The sequence below is a fragment of the Phaenicophaeus curvirostris genome, chromosome 1 (assembly GCF_032191515.1).
Source record: "Phaenicophaeus curvirostris isolate KB17595 chromosome 1, BPBGC_Pcur_1.0, whole genome shotgun sequence".
In the NCBI taxonomy this organism is placed as follows: Eukaryota; Metazoa; Chordata; class Aves; order Cuculiformes; family Cuculidae; genus Phaenicophaeus; species Phaenicophaeus curvirostris.
The window spans coordinates 79,639,637-79,654,502 of NC_091392.1; the positions used below are offsets into that span (position 1 = coordinate 79,639,637).

Sequence of the window (14,866 nt, forward strand, 5' to 3'; positions counted from 1 at the left end):
CTTTGGCTCTAGGCTACTGCCTTTCTGCAGTTTTTTTAAAAAAAAAGTCTTAAATGCATGTTTTAAGCTAAAAGTAGTGACTTTTCACAGTACTCCAAGCTGCGAGCAGAGGACCAAACCTAGGGCTGCAATAGCTCCTTGGCACACAGCCATCCCGCCAGGCTTTGCAGCCACATAAGCATACTCGAAACCTGCAGAGGGGAAGGTCAAGTCAGCTAGTGAAGAAGGGCACCTTTCCCCCCTCACCCTCTAGAATGGTTGCTGGAGAGTTACTCAAGGTTGGATCAGAGTGGGGACTACTTGTTAACATACATATTCCAGGACCTCCACCTGCTGCTTTTTTTCCCTGCCCTACCATGGTGATGTGACAGACCAGGAGTCCATAAACCAAATGAGGAAAGACTCATTGTAATTAAAGATAGGTTTGACTGCTTTTAAAAATTAGCATCCTGCTGTGCAATTGGTTAAACAGAAAGGTAAGGGACATGTGCTGTTTTGCAAATGGGTGCAAGGTTTGTGTCATACTTGAAGATATAGATGATGTCAGTAGCATTTATGGATCCAAGCGTTTCATTTCTGTAGACATTTTGTGGTATCCATTATAGTTACACATGTTACAAGCTTCCATTATTAATTTTTTTTATGTGCTCATAACTTTCAAAGATCCTGATCACTCATGTTCAAATGTCATTTTGTTCTCCTCTATAGAAAGCTTTTAACAAAACCTGCTTACCTATTTCTTACATTGAAAGATGGGGAAAAGTGCCATAGTCTGTCATAAAACTCTAATCATATGCTTTTGAGCAAAACATGCACAAAAAAACCCAACCCAACCAATAGTACCACCCCAAGTTTATGCTTGGGTTTATGGGTAAAGCTTTTAAATAATTTGAATGGGTTTTTTTGTAATGTACTGGAGAGCATCTCCTAGTGCGTGTGGGTGTCCCACTGCCCTCTGCTGCAGAGAGGCAGGAGAGCTTGGTTGCTTTCCTAGCGGCCGAGATGTGGTCACCCACAAACCCATGTTCCTACTTAAAGCAAGTGCTCAGATCCTACTGACTTCATTTGGGAGACAAAACTATGATAGTTAAATTTTCACCTCCGTGGGAGTTAGGCACCATAATATCTGTGAAGATCTGTCTGTTTCTGTCTTCTATCATTAGAAAATGCTATGTAGAGAGTGTGCAAGTATGGTGTTCACCACAAACCCTCTGGGTTGTTATTTCATGAGTTGTGCATCTCAGAATATCTAGGAGATTCACTGCAAGCACTCTTGTGTTTCTATTGAGCATTACTGAAACATGATTTAAGGCACCTCTGGCTTTCTGCTCTCTCCTGTTGGCTGCTTCTGGCATGTAATAGGCTGACACCCTTAAGGCTGAAAGGGTTTTGTATAATCCAAGGTTTTGGGCTAAAATATAAGGCTTAACAGGATAAATATATTGGGCTAAATATGGGGATAAATGCAGCCTGGCCAGTCAGAGGTGTAATTATCCATTCTGGATGTCAGTTCCAGGAAACAATGAAAATCAGCTAAAAATCTCTGAAGATGTTTAGAAACAGTCAACCACATTAAATTGTGATTCTGTTTTGGTTATAAAAATACATCTAAGTGTTACTTGTACTCCTTGACAGGCAAAGATTTCTCTGTCAAATACGTACCATTTACAAGCAGAATGTTGTCTCCATTCTAGTTACTGGCCACAGGAGCTCAGCTGGGGCCCTGAGTGTCAAGCTGAGAGCTTTTCTTTCACCTCAATAAAGGTTCTGTAGGCTAAACTACTGGTAGGCTGTCTGTGACACTTCTGAAATCCCTTTGATGGGTTTACACAAATGAAAAGAATTGTACTTAGCAGTGCTGCTCATGGTATGTAAGAAGTTCTTGAACCTGCTCACCATGTATTGCCTTCTATGTGTTTGCATGTGTGAGTGTGTATATATGGATGCATATGGATGGGTATGCATAGATATATGAAGTGTGAGGACTTATGTAGTATAGGCACCTGAGTTTCACACATATTTGTGCATGTATTTAGTATTAAACTGGTACTTGAAATAGAAAAAGGAAGAAATAGCTACTGGAAGCTTATTGTAAAAACCGTGTTCCCATGACTGTGGTATCTCACCCAATCAGAAGCACTAATTTTATCAAAGATAAATTATAGAAATGAAAAACGATGCTAGTTCTTAAAATACAGTTCGTAATCATTCAGATTTTTATTTAGTCCACTTTGAAATGGTACACTGTGGTATTTCCACTTTTAATGACCTATCTCTTAACTGGGACATCCAAGTAGGTGGCCTAGCCAATATTTCTCTTACAGTGGGAAAAGGTGGCAGGTTGTGTTTTCGGATGACTTGAAAAATCTGCTGTCAAGCTTTCCTAGGATTATCATCACATGGCAAAGATGATGACTGTATAGAACATAGAATTCCTAACAAAGCTGCTTCCTTGGAAGAAAAATTTTATTTTCTTTATTTCTCTCATTTTGAATGAATGAAGAAGTCCATGGGGAAGGAGTCAGTCCTTAAATAAAATACTTGCTTTTGTAAATACTATCTTCTTTCTTCCTCTCTACCCCTCTAAAATTTATTGTAAGTAATAGGGTGTGGTAATTAATTGTCAGCCACTTGGCATAACTAATGTTCTTCAAACAGAATAACCTCTGGGTGAAGTGATATTGTTAAGTTATAATACGTCCAGTTCTGTGTTTGAACACGAATACTGACAGCCACATGCTGAGACCATGTTCTATTAATTTTATTGTTTGTAATGGGATACTTCAGTTTTACTTTCTTTCCTAGAGAATTCAAAGTACTATTTAAAGGACTTCATTTTTGTGCAATAGAGCTCATGGGCAAACACTCAATAAATGCAAAATAAGGAGTGCAGTCATGGCTCTAAAAACATTTCACATTCTTCAAACTGATGCCACTTGTATGCACTGACAGTAATTCTGTCTAATCCCCTCCACATGTACTACCTTTGTACACCTGCTTTCATTGTCTCACTTATCAGTTTTTATACTTAGAACATCAATATACGAGAGGGTAAAGGAACAGAACAAAATATACATACACACAGTGTATGTGTGCATGCTCCATATATATATGCTATATTGTATATATATATGTGCTATGCTATATTGTGTATGCTACAATTTTGCCTTATAGACATAAAACATATTTGTAGATTTTAATTTTTAGAGTCAACATCTTCCATTAAGATACTTTTCCTACTATTTTTTCCCCAACTGGTGCATGTCTGTGTTTGTCTTTCTTGGCAGATTAACTGAAGCACACCGAACAGCTGTAAAAGTCATCAGGAGAATGCAGTATTTTGTAGCCAGAAGAAAATTTCAGGTAAGCAGCACCATTAACCATAAGTACAATTTGTAGGCTTAAGCATATGACATTGAAAGTGCTCTGGGAGTGAATTTATCTTTGTGCATACGGTTGTAATAAGTCATAGGTACTGTTTAGGCTCTTGGCCCCACGCTAGCCCTATGTGGATTTTTTCATAGCATGGGTAAAATTGTTAACTACCCATGGGTGTATTACAACATGGAAACCTAGAATTTGTGGAGTCAGCATAGTTATTTTTCACTTCTCTCTTTTGCTGGGGCTTGCTTTGTTTGTTTGTTTTCTTTACTGTATTGACAATATATTAACTTCTTACTCATCTACGAGCAGCAGCGAAGAAAAATGTTGGAGTGTCTGCTAAAATACTGTTACTGGCTATACTGATCACCTCACAACTGTTTAGAGAATGTTCAACTAATTGTCTGCTATGCATGGCTTATAGATCAATAGACCTTACTAATGAGTGCTAAGACATGTAAAATTGCTTTCACATTAGAGGTCCAGATTTCCAAATAGTTTCCCAGAATGGGACATCATAGAGAGATCTTATTTTTGGAAACTGAAGTATTGGAGCATCTGCTCTCTTGAAATTTGCTGTCTTTGTGATGTCTTAAGTGAAATTTCTCAGTCAGGTTACAAAGTGGTCAAAGTAAGTGTGCTACTTTGGAAAAACTACCTTATTTTGCCTGCGTACTATGGCTTGTTATGATAAAACTTGTTTGGAATATGATTCTGATAGCACCATTCTCATCACCCATATGCTTCTCAAGGGCCCTGTTATTTCCATCGAAAAGTTCATGGGTTTTTTCGTCCAAGAGGGTCCACTACAAGTTAATCAACTTCCATAATCCTTTTGTAAAGATTATAAAAACATAAAGCAAAAACCTAAATTTCAAGCAAGTTTGATTAGAGCTGAGCCCTTAATTGCAAGCAATAGAAGTCTGATATAAACTCACAGCACTCAAAAGACTCTGAATTAGGGCTGACAGACTAGCACATACATTTCCCAAGCTCATACAGAAAGATGTCTTCAGATGACCTTATGAAAGAAGTCTAGGAAAAGACAGCTTATTTAACTCAACAAACAACAGGAGAGCAGGACTATGTTGTAGTAAAACCAGAGAGGTAAAAGCTAAGGGAAAGAAACAAAATTAAAGAGACCATTTCTGGAAAATATAATCAGTATATAAATAAGTTAGTATAAAAATTAGGATATTTCTAGCCACCAAAGCTGTCAGCCAATGACAATCATGCTAAACTTTAAAAACTGAACTTTGATTCAGTCTATGGAGAGTGTTCTGTAAGTTGGTGATCATGATAGCGAAGAAGAAGGAATTATTTTCTGGCTTTTTCTTTCTTGGGACCATGAAATATAGCTTATAGGATTCCCCATGCTAATTAGATTTTGGAAGTTCAAAGCTGGGTGATATTATTTTGAGTTTTGCATTAGGAGCTCTAAGCATGCTGGGTACAGAATGCAGAGCCCAAATGGCTAGGATTTGGGATTATGGACAGAATGAAAGTTGAGTTAATCAAGTTCTACATTTACCAAACCTCCCTGGAATCCCATTACCTCCCTCCTTAAGTTGTATTGTACTAGCATTTCATAATAAAAACATGACAAGAGATTGTGCTGAAGTTTGGCAGGACGTAAGATCCTCAGATCTAAAGCTTTATGGGAAAAGAGTAGAGGAGAATTTTGGAGAGTTTTTTTTACTATGCTTTAGAGAGGACTAAGGCAGACTGCAGTATATAGTACTTAGCATCTATAGAGTTTAGAGCTGATGATTTGATAGAAGAGATAACAGATAGAGGGCTTATTTTGAGGGAGAAAACAAATGTCATTGGGAATGAGTAGAATTAATTACGCACATAGTAGCCCATGGGGGAGAAAGGAGGGAGGTGGGGAAAAATCCCCAGCACATCTAGGCTCTGCGCCATGCATCATATTTAAATAGAGAGTGTCTAAAGGAAAGGGCAGAGGATTTAGCCAAAATGCTCTCAAAGCACCCCTGCTAGTCAATCTAAAGAGTAATACTGGCACTGTTTCTCTGGGTGAAGACAATAGGCTGCTTTTCTGGCCAGAAATAGTGATGTGTCAGCGTCTGCAAAAAGTGAAGCTGAGGAGGAAAAAAAAAAAAGGCGATAAACTGAAAGCTGAAACCTCCCGCCCCCGCAAAACTATCTCTTCTCACAAATGCTCACAAATGTACACACAGATTACCAAAGCCATGAACTCTTCTGAAAGTAGTAATGCAGGTAAGTGCTGATGGTTGAGTGCAAGGAAGGCATATTATCACGAAGAACTTTTGCTTCTTCATTCATTTCACAGGATTTGTTTCCATTCCAGTTCCATGCTTTCATTTGAAATTTCTAGGATCCTGTGGCTGCCTTCCAAGCATGACTCCAGCACATACTGTAGGTGTTCAATGCGTGTGTGCAGTGGTGCATGCTAATGGCTCTGGCTGAAGCTGTGACAGAGTGGAAACAGACAACAAGATGACTAATGAGCTGTTTTCAGTATTTTCCAATTACTAGATTTGCAGTTTTTCTTTCTTTTTTTTTTCTTCTTTTCTTGACTCGGAGCCAAAAAAGAGACATCTTTCCTCACATTTCTCATACAGATTGGTATGGCTCTAAAAATGCTGGTATTTTCAAAAGGACGTGGTTTGTGTTTGTTCAGACACACACACACATTAATTATATGCAATAAAATTCTACCATGCTACATTTTTTATAATCACATCACTTTATACAAATTCTCTAGACTTGTTTCAAAATTCTGCCTTAGTAGTAACAGCATGAAACCAGAACTGGATTCTCATTAGAATGGGAATAAAGCTGGGCAGACAGCAGGCTTTAGCACTCTTACATTTTTTATCTGTTCTTTTTTTATTTATTTGAATTGCACCTTCTTCTCTGACCTAGTGGGTGTCATTAAAGGCAAAGAAGTGCAAACAAAATCTACATGCAGTATTCTTCAGACTTATGCAAAACATCTGTCCTCCAAGTTACTTAAACAATATTATTTTTGTCACCAGATATCTTTACTCTTTAGAGGCATTTGATTCTGGGTCCAAGTGTTAGGATTTGGCCCTATCTCTGTAGTTCAGTTCTCTAACATTGATTAACATCTGGTTTTGGAATGAACTAAGAAATATCACACATGGTAGTCCTAAATAAATTATACATCTTGGTTTAGAAAATTTGGTTTGTGTATTTTAAGTACATTGTGAAGGTCTAATATTTTACTAAGTGTGAAGTAGCATGGAGACATGACTCTAGCTGACAGTAATGGGAATCATTTGGCTCCATCTCCAGAATAAATATGCAGTTCTGCAATTCCTACATATTTTTTATTCACTGCAACAACTGTTGCAAAATGGCAAGCAAATAACCTCTGGGAGATAAAAAATACAATGAAGGCCTGTCTGAAATAAAAATCAAGTTTAAACTATGCTTACCTTTCAATTTCATGTATGAATCCTTCTGCAGCAAGCTCGGAAACCCTATGACGTACGCGATGTGATAGAACAGTACTCACAAGGACACCTCAATATGATGGTTCGGATAAAAGAACTTCAAAGAAGGTAGGCCCTGTCTACCTCATTAAATATTTGATTTCTCTGGTGCCAGCTGGCTTTAGGAGAGATGTGCACTTAATGAACAGTAATTGTCCAAAATTGCAAGCACAACAGGGAGCACAATATCTAGAGGATTTAACTTGGAGTCATTTTTAACCCTTTTTATGGCTGAGTTTATGATTATACTTTATCCTCCTGCCCTCCTCCAAGTGAAATTAAAAGAAATTAATGTGCATGCTGTGAAATTTATAGTATAAAGCAAGCTTTTCTGCCCTCTTTCTAGAAAATAAAACCTTTTCAAATAGTGTTTTGCCTTTCCATCTCTTCTCTGTGTTTTTCCACATTTCCACAGAGAAATCTGGTTTGCTTGTGCCACCCTCTCTTTCAGGAACTTTTCGTTTCCCACATTCCTGCTTGCACATGCTTTCTGTGAGTTTGGGGATTTGAGCTGAAATATTTTGCCATAAAACTATTCTTTTCTGATTCAGTGCAAAGTGCTTTTCTCTTTACAAATTAACACTGTGGACTAGGGCACAAGACTGAGCTCCTCCAGCACTTATATTAAAAAAAATAAAAATCCTCTTGAATAGAATCTACTGTGTCAACATATATAATGTATCGATATTAAATCTGCCTGCATGATATTCAAGCAATATTTGCAAATGTTATTAAGAAGCCATCCTGTTTGTGTATTCTTTGTTATTAGATTACCTATAACACAGGAGAACTATGTTTTAGTTACAACATGAAAGCCTAAGAAATAAAATATTAGTACTCATGAAAATAAGGATAATAATATGGGTTGATTTTGGAAAAATAACTCTAAGGAACTAAACTGCTGACAGTATCTGTAGAAAGTCATTCTAGTCTCATGTTTTTACTTGCTTTGTAAATTTTAATGTAAATGATGTTCCTATGCTTTTACTGGTAACAGAGTTCAATGGCAATTCTCTGTTTTCTTTTCAGATTGGACCATTCTTTGGGAAAGCCAGGCCTTTTTCTTCCAGGTATAGTGGCTGCATTTTATGTAAAATTTTTAGTTCATAGCTTTGTGAAATTAGCCATGGCTACAGTATATGTATTTATAATCTATCCAATTATGCATGAATATGGAATTCTTTTAATAAGCCCTGGAATTACTGTGGAAAGATAAATACCTTGTGTTGACATGGTAGTGGAGTAACTGGAAATAAAGAACTATCTTTTTATATTTTTATTAGTTCATGGTAAGTAGGAAACATAATGCTGGAAAATTTTCAAACCCAAATATTCTTTCTAAATCCTTTGTGCTGGTGTTAGAATATACATTGATTCCACTGTAAAAAATTTCTTCTATTCTGAACAGTGCATGGGTTTTAGTTTTGGAAAGCTCAAAAGAAGATCAAAGGTATCCTTCAGGAAGAATTGAGAGAGCCTTGAAAGCAAGAGTGATAGAAGTGGTATGAAAGGAGGTTGTAGAGAGGAGGGTGATGGCCTCTTCTTCCAAGTGACAGGGGACAGGACAAGAGGGAATGGCCTCAAGCTCCACCAGGGGAGATTTAGGCTGGACATTAGGAAAAAATTCTTTACAGAAAGGGTCATTGGGCACTGGAACAGGCTGCCCAGGGAGGTGGTTGATTCACCTTCCATGGAGGTGTTTAAGGCACGGATGGACGAGGTGCTAAGGGGCATGGTTTAGAGTTTGATAAGAATGGTTGGACTCGATGATCCGGTGGGTCTCTTCCAACCTGGAGTCTCTTCTATGATTCTATGATTCTATGAAATTCAGTCATAAAAAATGCAAGATCAGCCGCAAGGAAACTAATTTTAAAAAGTCTCCTAGATGCTTATAGTGGTGAACAGTCTGGCATTTTTTATGAAAAAGAAAGCCCTGGTATGATAATTAATTGGAAGCAAATGCCAACTGAATGTAAGAAAATTCTGTGATATATACATGAAAAATATAGTCTGATCCTAGGATCAGGAGAGAAATTTTAAAGACATACAGGGAAATGTACAGGTCTTTGTACATGACTTGGGAAATGCCTTATGTGGCATCTTGTACAAAATTCTGATTACACATCTTTTGGAAAACCTAACTGCAGCAGAAATAGGGAAGAAATACTAGAATGGCTAATGAAAACAAGCACCTATTCCGTTAGTGGCAAGCAGGAGTTTGCTTCTTTTAACCTGGCATAACAAACACCTGGAAAGGGATGTCTGTTAATTCTGCAAGGGGAATAATTACCTGGAAGGAAAAAGAAATATGTAGGGGAAGGGACAGTGCAAACTGAAGAACAAATATTTGTGAACTGGCCATAAATACATTTAAGCTGAAAATGAGAGAGAAAGCAGAGAGTAGTGGTCAATGACTCGAAGTCCAGATGGAGATCCATGACAAGTGGTGTCCCTCAGGGGACTGTATTGGGACCAGTGCTGTTTAATATCTTCATCAATGATATAGACAGTGAGATCATGTGCACCCTCAGCGAGTTTGCAGATGACAACAAGCTGAGTGATGCCATTGTCACAGCAGAAGGACAGGATGTCATCCAGCGGGACCTGGACAGGCTGGAGAAGTGGGCCTGTGTGAACTTCATGAGGTTCAGCAAGGCCAAGTGCAAGGTCCTACACTTGTGTCAGGTTAATCCACAGTTTCAGTACAGGACAGGGGATGATGTGATTGAGAGCTGCCCTGCAGAGAAGGGGGTGCTAGTTGATAAGAAGCTTGACATGAGCAAGAAATGCACGCTCACCGCCCAGAAGGCCAAGCGTATTCTGGGCTGCATCAAAAGAAATTATTCCCCCTAATGTTTAGCCTAAATCTTCCCCCCTCCAATTTATAGTCATTCCCTCTAGTCCTATTACTACATGCCCTTGTAAAAGGTACAGCTCGAGCTTTCTTGTAGCCCCCTTCAGGTAGTGGAAGGTCACTACAAAGTCTCCTTGGAGCCCTCTCTTCTCCAGGCTGAACAACCCTTTCTTAGCCTGTCCTCATAGCAGAGGGGCTCCAGCCCTCTGATCATCTTTGTAGCCCTCCTCTGGACCCATTCCCGCAGTTCCATATCCTTCTTATGTTGAGGCTCATCTTCAGAGTTTGGTATAGATAGTTTTACTGGGGAGAGAATTGTAGGACCTCAGAGATATTTGGGAAAGCCATAATCTGTGCTCTGGAGAAGACTGCAGCATACATGTCCATGCAATTATCTTCCCTTGTCAGTCTTTCTTTGCAACATTATTGCTGAATAACTGCTTTGAGACACCTTAGATGTAAAACCATGGTGGGCCTGCTAAGAATAATGACTGCCTCCACAGCATGCCTACTTTACAATGTTGTACCTCTTGCGAAGACATATGGTTCTGCGCTCAAATGGACTGAATTAATTCTGGCTGGGAAAGGTAAAATAGTTGTTCAGGATGCAAAACCTGGGAAGTTTAGTTATGGGTTTGCAAGACCAAAACCAGAAGTTATTCAATCTAGTAGTTATTTTATCTAGACATTCCAAAAATAAGATAAATGTTTCCAGATAAATGGTCTGCAGAACTAAAACTAGGGTTAGTTTATGATTAGTGCTGGTATTATGCAACCTACCAATAATCAAGTGATGAACAGTGATGACTGGTTATAGTATTCATCTGTTTTGGGTGGAAACAGACTCTTGCACTGTGCTGCCTCTCTGGAAAATAGACTTATTCCTGAGTTTTCTTCAGAATAGCTGGCTTATTTTATACTGAAAATGCATTTTCAATGCAATATACTTTTTCCAGTTCAAAGGCATTGCTAAAAAGCATTTGTAAACAATATGCGTGTGTCCTCCAGACTCTGTTATTTTTGTATCGATGGCAAGCAAAAATGACAATGCAAAGAAAAGTAAACCACCAAGGAGAAATACATAAGAATTTTCCTTTCCAGATCCTTTTTTTTTCTTCCTGTTTTATTATGCTCCCATTCAAAGAATCTTAAGGTCTGATTCTAAACACATTGAAATGAATGGGAGTCTTTCCAGTGACCTCAGTGGCTTTTGAATCAGGCTGTTACTGAAACCATGTTGTCAACTTTGATAATATTATATTAAGTAATTGCAGTATGCCTATAGTATTATTACCTTTCAAAAGTGAATGATGTCACAAAATCCAGAATCTGAATTCACTGGAAGCAATTATTGTTATTTTTGAAGTTCTTTTCTCAAAGATAAAAAGCACTAAAAGCTGTGTTAAAACAAGATAAGGATACAAGAGCAGAATAAAAGCCATGCTGGGTCAGACCAGTCCTGACTCAGATGGAGCCAAAAGCAAGGTGCTTTTGGAATTGTATAAAAGGGCATACACAAGCCTCTAACCTTCCTGTAAGCTTTCAGCCGTTTGCAGATCAGAGATTTCCTGACACTGTTTCTGTGTATTTAGTACTCCTAACTGGTTTGTCCTTAACAAGCTTGCCTCGTTTCCCCTGTTAACTTTTAACATTTGTGATATTTTGTAATAACAATTTTTCATGATTTCACATATTCTGCAGAATCCTCCCTTTTTGCTTTGTTTGGTCTTGGCAGCTTTCTTTGAAACTCCTAATATCAGGAGTGGGTTTAGAACATTATGATAATGAATAAATTTACCAAAGACTTGAATCTCATTTTTATGGGTATACCCAGAAGACTGTGTCTTAGTTTCATTGAAAGCCTGTCTTAGTGTTGAAGGCAATGCGATTTTGTAAGAGGAATAAAGGTTCCTGTAACATTAAACAAACCCCTTAATAACTGAAATTGTTGATATAAAGGCAAATCACACGTTAATAAAATGTCTTGAATTAACAAAGCAGACACTTATGTAATGATACAAATAAGAAGACTATAATATTTGCCCTTTGCTACACATGATGGAGTTAATTGATTTTGAATGCAGTTTTTGAGATTTACTATAGCTTTCAAGGCCAAAATTGGGGAATGATGCCAACGTAAAACAAAAGATCCAGTGTTTGATTTCAGAAAAGTACACAAAAGATTGATGCTTATCTGCAGTTCATCTGAATCTCTTGGGTCTACATAACACAGGTGGGAATCCCTGGAGAAACAGGCTTTCTTGTGAAATTTTGACAGTTCCATTGTTTGCTTTTATTTCCATTAAATGCTACCTAAGCTTTCTGATGCTATTTCCTTCCCAGATGTTAAGAATAAATTGGATCACAATATGTTTTAAAGCATAATAAATACGTGTAGTTTAATTTTTATATTTTTGAGTCAATTAATATTTGAAATGACACGTACCCCTATCTCTGCAAGGAATGATTTATTCCAGCCTTCCAAGAGACAAAATCCATGGGAACATGATAAAAAATAAAGCCAACTAGGACATTTTATGTAACTGTCAGGTGTTCACAGTCTTGTCCCTAAAAATTAATTCCATTTCTGGGGTTGATCTACCTCAATGCAAAGAGCCAGCAAAATATAACATGTCCTGCTTTGAGGACTTGGAACCTGCAGCTAATTTATTGTTCTCCGAACAGTGTTGAATTCTGCTCTTAACAAAAAATTAATCAAGAAGCTTACTTTTCATTTTGCATTTGGTATATGAATTATTTTATAAATAGTATAGCAAGTGCGCATCTAAATCCTGCCGTAAACACTTTATGGAGGAAGGGCAGAAGTGGGATCAAATTCAATATATATACAGCTTATTTTCTATTTTGTGGAACCTGAGTTTAAAAGAGGAGTCTTGACTTGCGTTTTCAGATGTGTATCTTGTTATAAACATAAGAATCTAAATCTTGCTGAGAGCTCATCATTTTTTCCTACGTAGAGCTTTTATAGAAGTAAAGCAAGTGTAGGTCCAGAAAGTTGTAGTTGCACTGGATTAGCAAGAAGAGGACAGTGACCTCTCTTGTGTTTTCAAGCTTTCTGTAGTCACAGTACTGAACTTAATATAATTTGTTGAGGATTTGTGATGTCTTTAGCATTCTGAAGTATCCTAGGTATCACAGTGCTCTAATTCCACAATTTCTGCTTAAAAAAGTTAATGGCTTTCAGACAATTTTTAAAATTTTTGAGTTTACTTCTAGCTGTATACATCACAAAAGTAATCGAGGAAGGACTCTTGCTCTGTAGAAGTAGGGAAGATCATTTCCAGCTTTTCTCATTTTCAGACCATCTGGCTGCAATTCTTCCACTGTCTTAATGGTCCCCGTAAGTACTTCTTCTGACCAAAATAAAAACCTTTGTTTTCTTAAAATGATGTGATGGAGAACACTGGGTAAAAAATAAGCTTATGGTGCTGTCCTTCATTTGATTTTCTCTTTTTCTCTTACTTATTTCATATGGTAATTGCTGGGGGGGTTTTGAAAAAGAAAACAAATATGAATAATGAATAATATGTCTTTTATATCATGTGTTTCCATTTGGAGAAAGAGTTGGAGATGGCTTTTCTTGTTTCCTCAACTGGTGTGGGGAATACTTAGAAGCGGCTTTCTAGGATGGGGTAACCACAGCAGTGGACATGGGTAAACCAACAGATGCCTTTGACATGGTCCCCCACAAGATCCTTCTCTCTACATTGTAGAGATATGGATTTGATGGGTGGACTGTTCAGTGGATAACAAATTGGTTGAATGGTGGCATTCAGAGTGTAGTGGTCAATGTCCAGATGGCGATCCATGAAAAGTGGTGTCCCTCGGGTCCATACTGGGACCAGTGCTGTTTAATATCTTCATCAATAATATAGGCAGCAAGATTGAGTGCACCCTCAGCAAGGTGGCTGATGACACCACGCTGAGTGGTGCAGTTGCCACAGTGGAAGGATGGGATGTCATCCAGAGGGACATGGACAAGTTGGAGAAGTGGGCCTGTGCGAACTTCATGAGGTTCCACAAGGCCAAGTGTGAGGTCCTACACCTGGGTCATGAAAATCCACGGTTTCAGTACAGGATGGGGAACAATGTGCTTGAGAGCAGGCCTGCAGAGAAGGACTTGAGTATGCTGATTGATGAGAAGCTCAACATGGGCTGGCAATGCGCGCTTACAGCCCAGAAAGCAAACTGTCTTGGGTTGAATCGAAAGAAGCGTGGCCAGCAGGTCAAGGGAAGTAATTCTACCCCTTTATTCCTCTCTTGTGAGACCTCACCTGGAGTACTGTGTCCAGTTGTGGAATCTTGAACATAAGAAGGAGATGGAACTGTTGGAACAGGTCCAGAGGAGGGCTACAAAGATTATCAGAGGGCTGGGGCAGCTCTCCCATATGAGGACAGGCTGAGAAAGTTGGGGTTGTTCAGCCTGGAGAAGGCTCTGAGGAGACCTGAGGTACCTGAAGGGGGCAAACAGGAAAGCTAGAGAGGGACTTTACAAAGGCTTGTAGTGATAGGACTAGGGTCAATGGGTATAAACTGGAGAGGGGCAGATTTAGACTAGACATTAAGAGGAATTTCTTCACGATGAGGGTGTTGAGGCACTGGCATAGGTTGCCCAGAGAACCTATGGATGCTCCATGCCTGGAGGTGTTCAAGGCCAAGTTGGACGGGACCTTGGGCAGCCTGATCTAGTGGGAGGTGTCCCTGCCAATGGCAGGGGGGTTGGAACTAGATGATCTTTAAGGTCCCTTCCAACTCAAACCATTCTATGATTCTAAGTTTTTAACTTTTTTTACAAGAGGCATCTGTTGTTTACTAGAGAAAGAGATATGCGACCCTTATGAAAACGCTAGGAAATAAATATAGGATCGTGTTGCTCTGAAAGTAGTATAGTATGTATACTCAGGAAAGCAAATACTTCAAGGGAAGAAATTTACATATTAATAAAGATGAGAAATGAACTAGATGACCCAACAACTATTCAGTTCTCCTGAAGTATATTGCTATTGTTTATATACTATTTTTATGTGATTCAAGTTTAAGAATATAAAATTACAGGTTTCTATTATACCAACTATCTGATACAAGCTTTTTCAAGTTATTTTTTTTC

The 14,866-nt window shown here is 38.4% G+C and overlaps 1 protein-coding gene across 2 annotated transcripts in view; it reads left to right on the top strand.

Annotated features, from left to right (window-relative positions):
* LOC138724210 (potassium voltage-gated channel subfamily KQT member 1-like) overlaps positions 1–14,866 on the top strand; it is a 490,232-nt gene that overhangs the window by 260,925 nt on the left and 214,441 nt on the right. For both annotated transcript variants that reach the window (XM_069864071.1, XM_069864079.1), the window contains exons 13-15: positions 3,288–3,363; positions 6,859–6,953; positions 7,914–7,954. In XM_069864071.1, the coding sequence (XP_069720172.1) occupies positions 3,288–3,363; positions 6,859–6,953; positions 7,914–7,954 (212 nt within the window). The remainder of the gene's footprint in view (positions 1–3,287; positions 3,364–6,858; positions 6,954–7,913; positions 7,955–14,866) is intronic.